This window comes from Rhinatrema bivittatum, chromosome 12, assembly GCF_901001135.1.
Source record: "Rhinatrema bivittatum chromosome 12, aRhiBiv1.1, whole genome shotgun sequence".
Lineage (NCBI taxonomy): Eukaryota > Metazoa > Chordata > Amphibia > Gymnophiona > Rhinatrematidae > Rhinatrema > Rhinatrema bivittatum.
Window position 1 is genome coordinate 70,444,669 of NC_042626.1, and position 13,034 is coordinate 70,457,702.

At 44.9% G+C, this 13,034-nt stretch overlaps 1 protein-coding gene across 1 annotated transcript; it reads left to right on the forward strand.

Annotated features, from left to right (window-relative positions):
• Nucleotides 1-3,107: 3,107 nt before the first annotated feature.
• LOC115073770 (keratin, type I cytoskeletal 15-like) lies at nt 3,108-12,224 on the forward strand. Its single transcript, XM_029572527.1, has 8 exons — nt 3,108-3,692; nt 7,123-7,205; nt 7,444-7,600; nt 9,296-9,457; nt 9,556-9,681; nt 9,837-10,057; nt 10,320-10,351; nt 11,392-12,224. The coding sequence occupies exons 1-8, from the start codon at nt 3,192-3,194 to the stop codon at nt 11,430-11,432; spliced, it is 1,323 nt and encodes a 440-aa protein (XP_029428387.1). The 5' UTR covers nt 3,108-3,191; the 3' UTR covers nt 11,433-12,224.
• The last annotated feature ends 810 nt before the right edge of the window (nt 12,225-13,034 follow it).

A 13,034-nucleotide genomic window follows, 5' to 3' on the forward strand; every position in this document is an offset into this window, starting at 1 on the left:
CCCAGCCATCAATAGCCATCACATTTCACTTCCACATCAGACTTCCAGGTCCCCTGACCACCTCCAAAATAAGAGCCCCCAGTGTGACTCTCAGGCTAAAAGGTCTGAACAAAGTATGGCACACACCCCCTCGTCAAGCAAGAGGATACAATTACACAAGAACGGGATTGTCGTTTGCCAGGTCAGTCTGGTTTGGCCAAACTTGGGGGAGGGAAGAAAGGGAGAGTGGCTTTACTCTGATTGGCCTATCAGGACCCAGGTCTCATCCTCTCCTTTTGTCTTGGGAACATAAAGAGTCTGCTGTAATCCTCAAATAAATTAAGCTCCACTCTTGGTCAGCTTTTCCAAAATGCAGGGAGACTCTGGTGGGAAATGTATTTACCATCTTTCATCTGATCAGGCAGTCCCTAGTTCCTTGCAAGGATTGTCTGGTAGCTGCTGCCTTCTTCCCCGGGTACCAGGAGTACACATGCTGGCAGCGGTGGGATGGAGGTGCCCTCTAGGAGTCAAGGGAAAGGTGGGGGGGAGGGGGGGGGGGGGAGCAGAGACAGGAAACTATTTCAGCTTGCCAAGAAGCTTTTAAGAGAATAATGCTATATCACAGACGAGCTGGATTTTACTTCTCATCTTCCCAAATCAAGTTACAATTCAGGGCTTGCAAATGGCAGATGAAATTTAACGTAGTCAAGTGCAAGGGAAAAATAACCTTTGCTGTAGTTACACGATGTTAGGTTCTATCTTAGGAGCTACCACCCAGGAAAGAGATCTAGGCGTCATAGTGGATAATACATTGAAATCGTCGGCCCAGTGTGTTGTGGCGATCAAAAAAGCAAACAGAATGCTGGGAATTATTAGATAGGGAATGGTGAATAAAACGGAAAATGTCATAATGTCTCTGTATCGCTCCATGGTGAGACCGCACCTTGAATACTGTGTACAATTCTGGTTGCCACATCTAAAAAATGATATAGCTGCACTGGAGAAAGTGCAGAGAAGGGCATCCAAAATGATAAAGGGAATGGAACCAGCTCCCCTATGAGGAAAGACTAAAGGGCTGTTCAGTTTGGAGAAGAGACGACTGAGGGAGGGTGTGATAGAGGTCTACAAAATCATGAAAGAATTTGAACAAGTTAATGTAAATCGGTTATTTACTCTCTCAGATGTTAGAAGGACCAAAGGGCACTTCATGAAGTTAGCAAGGAGCTCATTTAAAACAAATTGAAGAAAATTATTTTTCACTCAGCGCATAGTTAAGCTCTGGAATTCAATGCCAGAGGATGTGGTTACAGCAGAGAGTGTAACTGGGTTTAAAAAAGGTTTGGATAAGTTCCTTGAGGAAAAATCCATAAACTGCTATGATGGTAATTAATAAGAAATAGTAGGTTGTGTGATTTATCTAATGTTTGGGTACCTGCCAGGTACGTGTGACTTGGATTGGCCTCTGTTGGAAACAGGATGCTGGGCTTGATGGACCCTTGGTCTCACCCAGTATGGCATGTCTTATGCTCTTAGGACCCTACCACTACACACTTGCAATCTAAGCTAATATGTAAGGTAATGGAGGGTGAAGTGACTTGCATAAGGAGCATCCATGGGAAAAGTGGGATTTGAACCCACTCTGCTAACTACTATGCTGCTTCTCCACTCCAGCCGAGTAGACTAAAGCTGTGTTTTTATGTCAACATGAAAAAAGATCTAGAATTGTGGGCAATTTAAAAGATCACATTGTAGAGGACCACATGTTGTATCCATACAATTTGAAACTTTTTTGTTTAGATTACAATTTTTTTCTTTTTGTTTTCTTAAAAAGTCTTTTTGTCCATGCTCTCTGTCCCCTCATCCCTCCCGCCATTGTTCACATGTGCACATTGATCATGAACCCCATGCACATGGCAAAACAGTGCACACAAGAAATCCCAATATTATTTGGGCTATACTGGCTTCTAGCACTCAAATTTGAACTCGGCGCATAAAATATTTGCACAAAAGAACACTTTTGTATACATAGCCACATCTCCAGTTGATCTCCCTACATTTCCCAGCCTAACAGGATGGGCTGTGTTGGGCCACTCTGGTGATGATATTTAGTCTGTAGAAATGGTTCTGTTGGGCCACTCCACCTATGTTTTCACTTTGTGCACCTGTGCTGCTGGACTCTCCCTGCCTGTGAAGTCAGATGTTACAGACAGACTGATGGATGGGACAAACCAAAAACACAAGTGCACTTTCATTTCCAGATAATGTGCTGAAAAAGAAGCTGAGATATTTTTTTTGAAAGGTTGCATGTTGGTTTGATATTCACAGCTAGTTTACTCTGCTTGCCTTGGCACTATGGCATCCTGCCAGTACTTGATACAATTCAGTGGCTGAGAACTGGACCAGGCTCCTGTTGGTGGAACCGGCTGACACCCTGGCAGCCTGGGCAGTACAAGCTGGTCATGGCTGCAGTCCGCTTTCAATGCAAGGCCCAGACCCTGGTGGAGAGGCCAGGAATATGAACCGGAAAGAAAACGGAACTCACACCATAGGCGTGGTGGTTACCGGCAAAGCAGCAGAATGAGTGGGGGTCTGCGGTATTGCAACAGGAAGGGAGAAGGACAAACTCTGGCTGGGGTCTGGCAGTTTCAGTTGCTCTGTTGGCAAAGGCTGCACAGCTACACCTCTTCTGTTCAGGTCTTGCAACACCTCCCTACCCAGCGCTGACAATCTGGCACTTTCCGGCAGCATTGGCCTCGCAACAATTTGGAAATGAAAAGCAAACAAAGCTGCTTTTCTAGGGGGTTGATCGCTCCCTCTTTTTCTTAGTCCACTGCAAATGGGGTGTGGTAAAAATTTTTTGTTAAAACTGGAAATCACTCAACTGTAAGCCATGTGATAAAACCGCAGCCTCGGGCGTAGATCAATCCAACTTAATTCATGTCTTTTGTTGGAAAAAAAAAAAAGAGAAGCTGGATGAGCAACTGTGTCTCTCAGGAATGTGTGAAGGACCAATGAAAAGCAACTGTGCACCTGAATTTCCTCCTGAAGGGAGGGAAATCCATTTAGGGGGCAAAACCCGTTCTAGTAGTAACACCCACTATGAAAGATATAAATGGAGCAGCACGGCGTCGTGGATTTCTGTGCTCTGGTTTCCAGGCTAGCCTGCATTAGTTACCTCTTGTTCTTGCACTGCTTCCTACCTTACTGTCGCCATGAGCTACGGCTTTGTGGCCTCCTCCTCCAGAGGGAGTAGTGGCGTTTCCTCTCGGATGTCCGGAGGTGGATCCCAACCCTCTTTCAGATCCGCAAGTGTACATGGAGGGTATGGAGGCTCAGGCATCTCGGCTTCTTCTGCTAGAATGGTCTCTTCTGGCTTTTCCTCTGGTGGGGGCTTTTCCTCTGGTGGGGGCTTTTCCTCTGGTGGGGGCTTTTCCTCTGGAGGTGGGTATGGTGGCGGCTTTGGTGGTGGCTTTGGTGACAGCTCAGGTGGCAGCGATGCCCTCCTCTCAGGCAATGAAAAGCAAACCATGCAGAACCTGAATGACCGTTTGGCCAATTACCTGGATAAGGTGCGCAGCTTGGAAGAGGCAAACACTGAACTGGAACACAAAATCCGTGAGTGGTATGAGAAGCAAATCCCACAGTCAGGTGGTTCTACCGCTGGCCGGGACTACAGCCACTTCTACAAAATAATTGAAGACCTCCGAGATAAGGTATGATACCATTAACCAAAAGGCTTTGTAACCAGCAGGTCTTTTATTGCTTGTCCGTCCAATACGTACTTATGCCTGCGTGGCACCCATTGAGAATAACTTCACTGGAGTAGGCTGTGAATAAAGATAAATCAGTTGGCGAGATATTTTTTCCACTGCTAAAATCATCAGGTGGAAGGATCCCTTGAGCCCTATGTGTGCTTGCTCCCTGACTTCTCGATCACATGGAACCTGTAGAGCGGATTTTGATAGGATGGCATGAGAAAAGGAGGGGAAAAAAAGCGACTGGTAGCTAGTGATTTCATACAGTATACGCCAGGGAAACTACAGCTCCAGATCAGTGGAGCTTGCAAGTTCCAGGTTCACTTTCTGGGATTCCCAAATAGCACAGAGAAACGTGCAGCACCTGCTGGTGCTGTGCACCAGTATGGATCAGAGCATGAAAACCCAGGTACCTACCTCAGAGGGCTATTAGAGCACAAGAACATAAAATGTGTCATGATGGGCCAGCCCAAAGGTCCATCCAGCCCAGAATCTTGCCTCTGACAGTAGCCAGTCTGGATTTCTAAGAAGTACCCGGCGGATCCCAAAGAGCAGCTCCATTGCCTTGTTGCTCACTCCCAGGGGTAAGCAGTGGCTTTCTGAAGTCTGCCTCTATAGACTGGAGTGGAGGAGTAACCTGTAAAGCAAGGAAGGCAGGGTTCAAATTCTTGTGACTTGAGGCAAATTACTTCACCCTCTAATTTGGGTTTCCTTCCATTTTTTGTCTGTGGGAAAAATGTTTAGTAAACTGAGCCCTTAGATTGTAAACTCTCTGGGGACAGGGTAGTTCCTGCTGGACCTGAGTTTAACTCGCCTTGAGCTACCAATGAAAAAGCTTGAGCTAAATTAAAAAATAAATAATACTGTTTTATGGACTTTTTCCCCTGCAGGAACCTGTCCAAACCCCTTTTAAACCCTGCTGTGCTTGGTTGCCTTGACCACATCCTCCATCAACAAATTCAATAGCTTGCTTGCGCCCTGGGCAAAAAATACCTTGCCCAATGTGCTTTAAACCTGTTACTTGTTAGTTTCATGGCTCTAGGAAAATGTCTGTCTTAGCTTTCAAGACGTTATTTAAAACCTCCGTGCTACACTTTACTGTGGGGCCCTAGCTAGGGAGATGCAGACGGCGCAGCGGCACAGGATGTACCTTTAAGCAGGGCGTGCATCGAGCTGTCAGAGATGGTATAGGGGAGCAGGCCTGTTACTGCCACTCACGTGATGAAGGGGCGGGGGGCACTTCCCACTGTGCCAGTTCAGGGCCACTAAACTTTACTTAGGCCACTGGCTCATTGGCTTAGAACTCCAAGACATGACTATTGTGAGCCAGTTCTGAGAAAGCATCCGTGCCGATAAGGATTAATAATTTCAATATCTTATTTATCAATATTTATAATTTGGTGGAAAGATGCATTTGTCCACTGAGCTGCACTTTCTGGTACCCTACATTATTATCCAAACACATTCTTCAGTGTTCTTATGAATTTCTTTATTTAATAAACTTATATACCATGAAAGCAATAGAGGCGGTTCACAGCACAACATCCATAATTCAAAATAAAACCAAAATACAAACAAAGATAAAACAATAACAACACTTCAAACTTAGGGTCTCATTTCCTAAGCATTTTCCCATAGGCACAGAATGGGAGAAAAAGCCTTAGAAAATCCAGCCCTTAGTCTGCAAAATGAATCTGCTGTTAGAACCTGTAAGAGAGCACAAATGATTCTCCTCACCTTTGGAAACAGAGCTGTCTTAATTTGCTTATCAACTTTCAGGAGATTTAATTCTCCTCTAATTGATTCTACTGGCAATGCATTCCAAATCTGAGGGCTGCCTGTGGAAAAGCACAGGCCGCAGACAGCTTTATGAAAAACAATCCTGTGACAATCATTCCTGTCCTGGCCTATACCACATAAGTTTTCCCCAAACATATTTGAGGCCATTTCTCCTCATATATCAAAAATCAATGGTCAGTAGCTTAAATGTAACCCACTCCACAGCTGGTAGCCAGTAGAGCAACTGAAGCAAGGGAGAAGTCCTTGCAAACAGAGATTTTCCCCAAATCATTGCTGCTGCCATATTTTGTAGTAACCGCAGCGTGTGAGTTAGCCTATCTGGCCACCCCACGTACAGAACATTTTAATATTCTGGTACAATCTCGAGTGTATTAGCATGAGTGAATGTGTTCCATAGTTTGTAATATTACACTTAAAGCCCTGGCAAAAATGAGAGCCTGATGAGAGACCGAGTCAACCACACTCATTTCACATTTCTCTTTTTTTCGTGCATGTCTGAGGATCCTGCTTCTGCACATTGTTACCATCACAAATCCCAAGCAATGCTAATGGCTGTTTATGCTTCATTGACCATGGTGCGTGCAGGATGGGAGGCAGAAACCTGAGAGGACGTAGGAGGGTGGGGAGGACCTTCAGCTGAAGGGCATTAGAAAGATACAACACTAGTTAAACAAGTTGGGTTTTCACGTGTGGAAATCACATGCACATTCCTGAGGTTTTAGGCTGACTATCCTCTTGTAGTGGATTCCTGCAATCTCCCCCCAAGTACCTAACGTTCAGGTTTGCAATTATAATAGAAATATGTCACTTGCATTTTTGGCACCATTTCCATGTTGGCTAAGGATTGCCTATGCTTAATATTCCTGATAGCTCTATGGATCTATGGCATTGGATCTTGAAACAGAAACTTGCCCTGTCGATTTAGGAAGCATAAGTGAAAGTCAAGTGCCTCTAGAGATTGTTTAAACCCTCTCAGATCCAGCTACTGAGAAGCTGATTGTGTGTTGTTTTTCTGAAAGTAGATTAAATATGGGAACCCATCCATTGCACCTGTAAATACAAGGCATGGATGCAGTTGGGATGAGCCTGGATTTCTAATTAAGATCAAACGTTACGGGGTGTTTGTCTGTTAAATAGATGAAACTTTTGATCTCTCTTAAGAGATGGTTTAACCTCCTACTGGAATGCTCCGGAGGAAGGAGCTTCAAGGAGAGAGAAAATTAAAAATGGTCAACTTGTTTTGTGAGCTACAGAAAGTGGAAATCCCTTTTTAGGAGATGAGCTAGCAGCTCCTTAGCAGGCTGAGGCAGGCTTCAGCCGATTGATGAGGAGAGAGACCTGTAACCTAATCCCCTGTCCTTATACTGCAAAGATTGTTGTTCCTATACCTATCCCCCTTGCCAGACTGTTATGCTATTAAATTGATGATTACATAGAGAAATAATATAGGAACCTGGTTAATGTTACTTGAATTCTTCTGTAACATGGTCAGCACGTTGAAGGCACCTCCCCAGTAATGCAGCATGACACAATACAAATGCAGCACACTGAAAGTCAAGAATTGTTGGTTCTTTTTTTTACTTTGCAGATTCATGCTGGAACGATTGAGAATGCCAAGATTCTTCTGGAGATTGACAATTCCAGGCTGGCAGCTGATGATTTCAGAATGAAGTAAGTCGATTTTTCATATTGATCCCTGAGCAAGTTATGCATGCCCACCAATACCACTTTGCAAACAAATACACCTGGATTGAGGCAGACAAATTCCCACTAGACAGCCTAGTGCTTGGATGGCGCTAATTTGAAAGGGCTCGCCTTCCTTTTCATGCATTTAATCTTTGCAATGGGTGGATACAAATAATGATCAGCACACGGCTCCATACAGTAAGGGGTTCTGTCATTCCTGTAGGTATGAGAATGAGTTGGCCTTGCGCCACAGCGTGGAGGCAGACATTAACGGTCTGCGCAAGGTCTTGGACGATCTGACAATGTGCAGAACTGACCTGGAGATGCAGATTGAATCCTTGAAGGAAGAGCTGGAGTACCTCAAGAAGAACCATCAGGAGGTAAGGGGTCTGCAGGTGACACCAGACAATTGCCGTTCAAACTAATTGTTCCTCGCCCGCCCCCCCCCCCCCCCATAGTCTCCCCAGCTTTATAACAAATCCTAGAGATCAATTTTAATCTTTGGAGGCTTCTTCCTGTTCCATGCTGTGCTGGGAAGAGGGAGACACCTTTTTTTTCACTGGCTCCCCCCCCCCGCCCCTCCCCCCCATTATCCAGCAAGTCTGGAAAATGAGAGTTGTGTCATGTCCTGTCCATTTAATGCTTTGCCATGTCAGCATTTCTCATCAAAGGATGTCCTTTTGATGCCACTGGTCACCATTTTCACTGATCTGGAGTGAGTTATTCAATGAGGGTTCCCTTCCCGTTGACTTCATGAACAAAATCCATTCAGTTTGACAAAGCCATATTTTTCCCAAAAGAAGGACGCAGCATACATAGTAACGTAGACATCCCATGACCCCTTCGGCGTGCCATAGTAATATAGTACATGATGGCAGAAGAAGACCCAAGTAGTCCATCCAATCTGCCCACCAAGATTTCTTTTTAGGAGTCGTAACTGCTGCTCTGTGCAGTTACCCCATTTCTTCACGTCCACCCTTCAGCCACTATGGATCCTCTGTGTTTATCCCAAGGTCTTCTGAGTTCCATTACAGTTCTCATCTTTGCTATCTCCACTGGGAGGGCATTCCATGCAGCCAGCACCCTTTCCTGCCATTCATTGTGCGAGCTATTTTGTTAAAGTCAGATCATTTTTCAGCATTACTGTACAGTTGCCACCATGCTGGAAGCACAGTTGATGGGTGTTTTTTATTTGCAGGGGGAGGGGGGTTTGATCCAGCAGTTTTCTCCTACTCCTTTTGGGCCTCCAGCACAATCAGAACCAGGGCTGGGATATGGTTCCTTGAGCCCTCATATGCAACTACCTGTGGACTTCCCCTCCCCCTATTTTATATCCCTTCCCAAATCACTTAGCTGAATCACTGCAGTGACAGTCCTCAACCAGGGACCAAGCATCAGGATTCTGGAAGAGCCCTAAATCCAGCTAATATAATTGCATGATGGCTATGACTTCCAACCCCAGCATCCCCAGCCCCAGTCAAGCCAGGAAGCAAAAGACCTGTTCTGGGGAACCAAACCCAGAACAGGGTTTGGTTCCCCAACTAAATACAGCTGTTGTGTGGTTGGTTCTGTAACTCAGTGGTTGCACACCACACAACAGCTGTATTTAGTTCAAGTCCATTCTCAGTAAAGAGATGATTTGATCTATACATTAGTTTTGGAAACACTTTTTCCCAAGTTTTTAGTTTAAAGGTAACTGGTCAAGCAATGTCTCTTTTTGTGTAGTCATCTCACTGTGGAGCTGTAAATGTGGAGGTTGAAAAGTGGTATCCAGGCGCACCTGTTAAGAGTCGGTTTCATCAAGGACATTTCCCACAGACAGAGAATGGGATACAAATCTTACAGTAGGCCTCAAAAGCCCTCTAAAGTCAAGACGAGGAGCCAGGAAGAAAATAGGGAAACCCATGTAACACTGGTGGATGATACAAAAGTTGATGCCATTTCCAGAGCTTTTCTGGGAAGGACGTTTGCACTGCATAGAATCAGGAATCATAAAGGCAATTGTTAATAAGCCTCTTCTGGGATCCATAGGGCAGGATCTAATTTTTGTGTTTCTTTGCATATGCCGTCTATAGGAAATGGGTGAACTGGGAAAACAGATGACAGGCCAGGTCAGCGTGGAGATGGATGCCGCTCCTGGCACTGATCTGACCAAGATCTTGGCTGACATGAGAGACCAGTATGAGAACTTGGCCGAAAAGAACCGTCGAGATGCTGAAGCCTGGTTTGTCAACAAGGCAAGGATGCGACAGAGACCTCAAGTCTATTCCTGTATTGCATTTAACTTAATTCAGCACCAAATGCTATTTCTTTTCTATTTTCTTTAACTTTTTAGAGTGAACAACTTCAAAAGGAAGTTTCCACCAATGTGGAACAAGTGCAGACGAGCAAGACAGAAATCACCGACCTGAGGCGCACTCTGCAGGGCTTGGAAATTGAGCTGCAGTCTCAGCTCAGCATGGTACGTTCTCAGGAGCTGTTGCACAGGGAGAATACAGACAAAAGCATGGCTCTTATCACTGGTACTGATAGTAAAAGAAACTATGCAGCAGCAGTCATCCACCCTTCTGAAAAACCAAGCCAGCCTTAAATGGGTTCCTTTCCCCTCCACATTAGAAAGCAGGCCTGGAAGCCGCGCTGGCGGACATAGAATGCCGCTTCGGATCCCAGCTCGCCCAGATCCAGAATATAATCAGCAGCGTGGAGGCGCAGCTGACAGACCTGCGAGCTGACATGGAGAACCAGAACCATGAGTACAAGATCCTGATGGACATCAAGTCGCGGCTGGAGATGGAGATCGCCACGTACCGCCAGCTGCTGGAGGGACACGACGCTCAGTGAGTGCCATCGCGATGCCTCCCCACACGCTCTGTGCAGCCAGCCTGAGATAATGCTGTGGGGCTGCTGGGTGGTTTGTTTTCTTTTTTTGTACAGGCGGCAGGAGATATTTTTTCCCTCTAGACACATTGTGTAATCATAATAGTGCTGTAATAATGGAAATAGCTTCCAGCATAGAGGGAATTACTGTTTGGATGAAAGGGTTGGAATTATGCTCACCCCCAATGTGAAACTTATTAAAAAATATATTTTGTCTTACAGAATCTCTGTGGGAGGCAGTGGAGGAAAAGGAGGTAAGGCTTTTAACTTGGCTGTAATCCAGTTCCTAACATAGGAGTTGATGGCAGAAAAAATGTGGTCAGCCCGATTACTCCTGTCCAGGATGCATCCCAGTGTGACCGCCTCATCCAGTGCAGCTGCTGTCAACTTTCTCCTTTCTATGCCACCCTCTTGGATCCTCGTTTTTTACTTCACCCCAGTACCTCGCCCCCCCATGTCCATCTCACTAAAAAGGGGTGGTGTGTGTGTATGTAGCTTGCACTGCTGCGCCCTAGGCATTATCTCTTAGCGCCCACCTGGTTTCCCAGAAGCAAAAGTGGTTTTAGATACTCTGAAACATATAACACCCGGCAACACACTGCACGAAGACAGAGATGATCAATTGGCCTGTCCAGTCTTCCCAGCCACCTTGGGTAGATGACTGCAGAATCCCATTGCTCAAAACAACTTAGGCTCCATCCCCACCATGTCCCAAACCCAACTTCTCAACCCTGCTGCCACAACCAGCAGCACCCTCCACAACTCTTCCAAGCACTGCCCCTCGGTCACTTTGTCACCTTACAGATATAACTGGTCGATTCTTTTTATTACATACAAATTAGCAATTCCATAAAAAAATTTCATTTAAATTTCTAGCTGGTACCATCATGGACGATTATCTTGAGCTGACTGGATGGCTGTTTAGTTAACTAATGAAAGAGAACTGTGTTCCCCTAACTTCCCTGTCAAGTTAATAACAGTTCTGCTGTGGTATGTGTGCTTGTGTGCAGTAGGGTGGTCACTGGCTAGCATTTGGAATGACGGTCCCCTATTTTGATTATAACATAACCAACTTTTTTCACCATCTTCATCAACAAATTTTAAATGGATCCACTGCTTATCCATAGATGTTGTCTTCCTTACCTCCTGGCTTGCAAAATATCACACAGATCAGCATTTGAAAGTTGATCGACCTGGAGAGCAAAGGACATTGCCAAACCGAGATACCTGGTGAGAACACAATGAGTCAGGCTTCCGGGCCTAACAATGCTCTTGTCCTTTTTCTCCCTCCCAGGGGGCAGCAGCAGCAGCAGCAGCAGCAAAGTCCGCACATAGTGAAGCAGGAAGTGAAAGGAAAGGTGGATCTCTGGAAAGGGGATCTGAGCAGTTCCACAGTGAGACCCAATTTTTTGTACTCCAGCCATCGAAGGGAAGCCAGCGAAGATGAGCTGCTATGTGTATTTCACTATCTTTACCACTCAGCAGGGACTGATGCCCCAGCAAAGATGTCTAGACGGTGACATTCATTGGGGAGCTGTCATTCCCAAAACCTTGTATGACATCCCCATTGACATCTACAAGCCTGATTTCATTGAAACAGACATCGCTGTACACCAAAAACTATACACAAGCAAGGCTGTCTTCTTGTTTAGCCATCTCATTTCCTACTTGTACTGTTCCTAGCAGATACTGAATTAGATAAAAGAAAAAAAAATTGAACTCCTAATGTCTTAATGAAAAGAGTTGAAACAAATGCAAATATTATCCTAATCTTCAAGGAAGCTGAAAGGTTCCTGATTTATTTGTCATCTATGCCTGGTGGCAGCCGCGTCCCACTGCACGTGCTCACAGCGGTTTGCGGAATATCAGTGAGCGCCAAACTCCCCAAAGGGTTTCTCCCCTTTTAATAAAAAAAACAAAGTATGTCTGCATAACAATTACTAAGGTCGCAGGAGTACAAGAAATAAAGAGTCCACTGGTTTAGTATTTCTCAATCTGTTTCCTCCTATAAGTTCTGGGGTTTGATTTCCTACTATAATGGAAATGGATGTTGGATGTTGGATGTTGCTTTGGAACACATTTTACCTGACTAATAAAGCTTGCCTTTCCACTTTTTGCAAAATAAAATCTGGTTTCCTGTTTTGATTATCAAGTCAACAATGTGAAGCCCTGCCCAGAGTTAAAGGTCTTGGTTAACTCCTGGTATATCAGAGGCTTGAGGCTACATGAGGGGATAAATCCATGTCCTCAGTAACCAATCCAAGGAATGTGCTGCTCGTGAAACAAAGTCACTCTGGTACCGTAGCAATGCACTCTCCTCTGCCAGGCAGACATCAGATTCCAGATAGTGGGTAAGGCGAGAAAGCAAAACAAAGCTGGAATAATACACCTGCCACATCTGGGCATGGTAAGAGAAACGTTACCGTTATTCCCAACCTGAAAAAATTACTAGGATCTCAATCTGAGACAACTGATAGCCAGAGCAAGTAAGAATTTATCTATTTATTATTTATTTCATCATATTTGATGTCCCGCCAGACCATTGAAAAACCTCAAGATGAGGAACAATACTAAAACCATGAAAACAAAAACCAGACAAACAAGTTTCCAGAAAACCAAGGACTGACCACTATTTAAATACCAACAAGAAGTTATCCTGGTATAGGCGTTACCTTCTAGAGACTCACTAATTCAGATAACACAACTACTCCCCGGAATTCAATCTGCAGAGAACAACATCAAAATCCCTAAGTGCTTCCAACAGAAGCGATGGCCTGGATAAAGAGCCAGGCTTATAAATCTTTCCTAAATGTCAGATTGTTTCCTTCAGTGCGAATATCCCATAAGACAGTATGCCATAACATAGGTCCAGCCACACTAAATGCTGATTTACGACTTCATGTAGTTTTGTCCTCAATGCTGATGGAACCCCCTCAA

Excerpts from the sequence above, each read along its gene's own strand:
- LOC115073770 (XM_029572527.1), top strand. The coding sequence starts at position 3,192 with ATGAGCTACGGCTTTGTGGCCTCCTCCTCCAGAGGGAGTAGTGGCGTT. Across the intron at positions 3,693-7,122 it reads TTGAAGACCTCCGAGATAAG|ATTCATGCTGGAACGATTGA; the intron begins GTATGATACCAT and ends TTTACTTTGCAG. Across the intron at positions 10,058-10,319 it reads CTGGAGGGACACGACGCTCA|AATCTCTGTGGGAGGCAGTG; the intron begins GTGAGTGCCATC and ends TTTGTCTTACAG.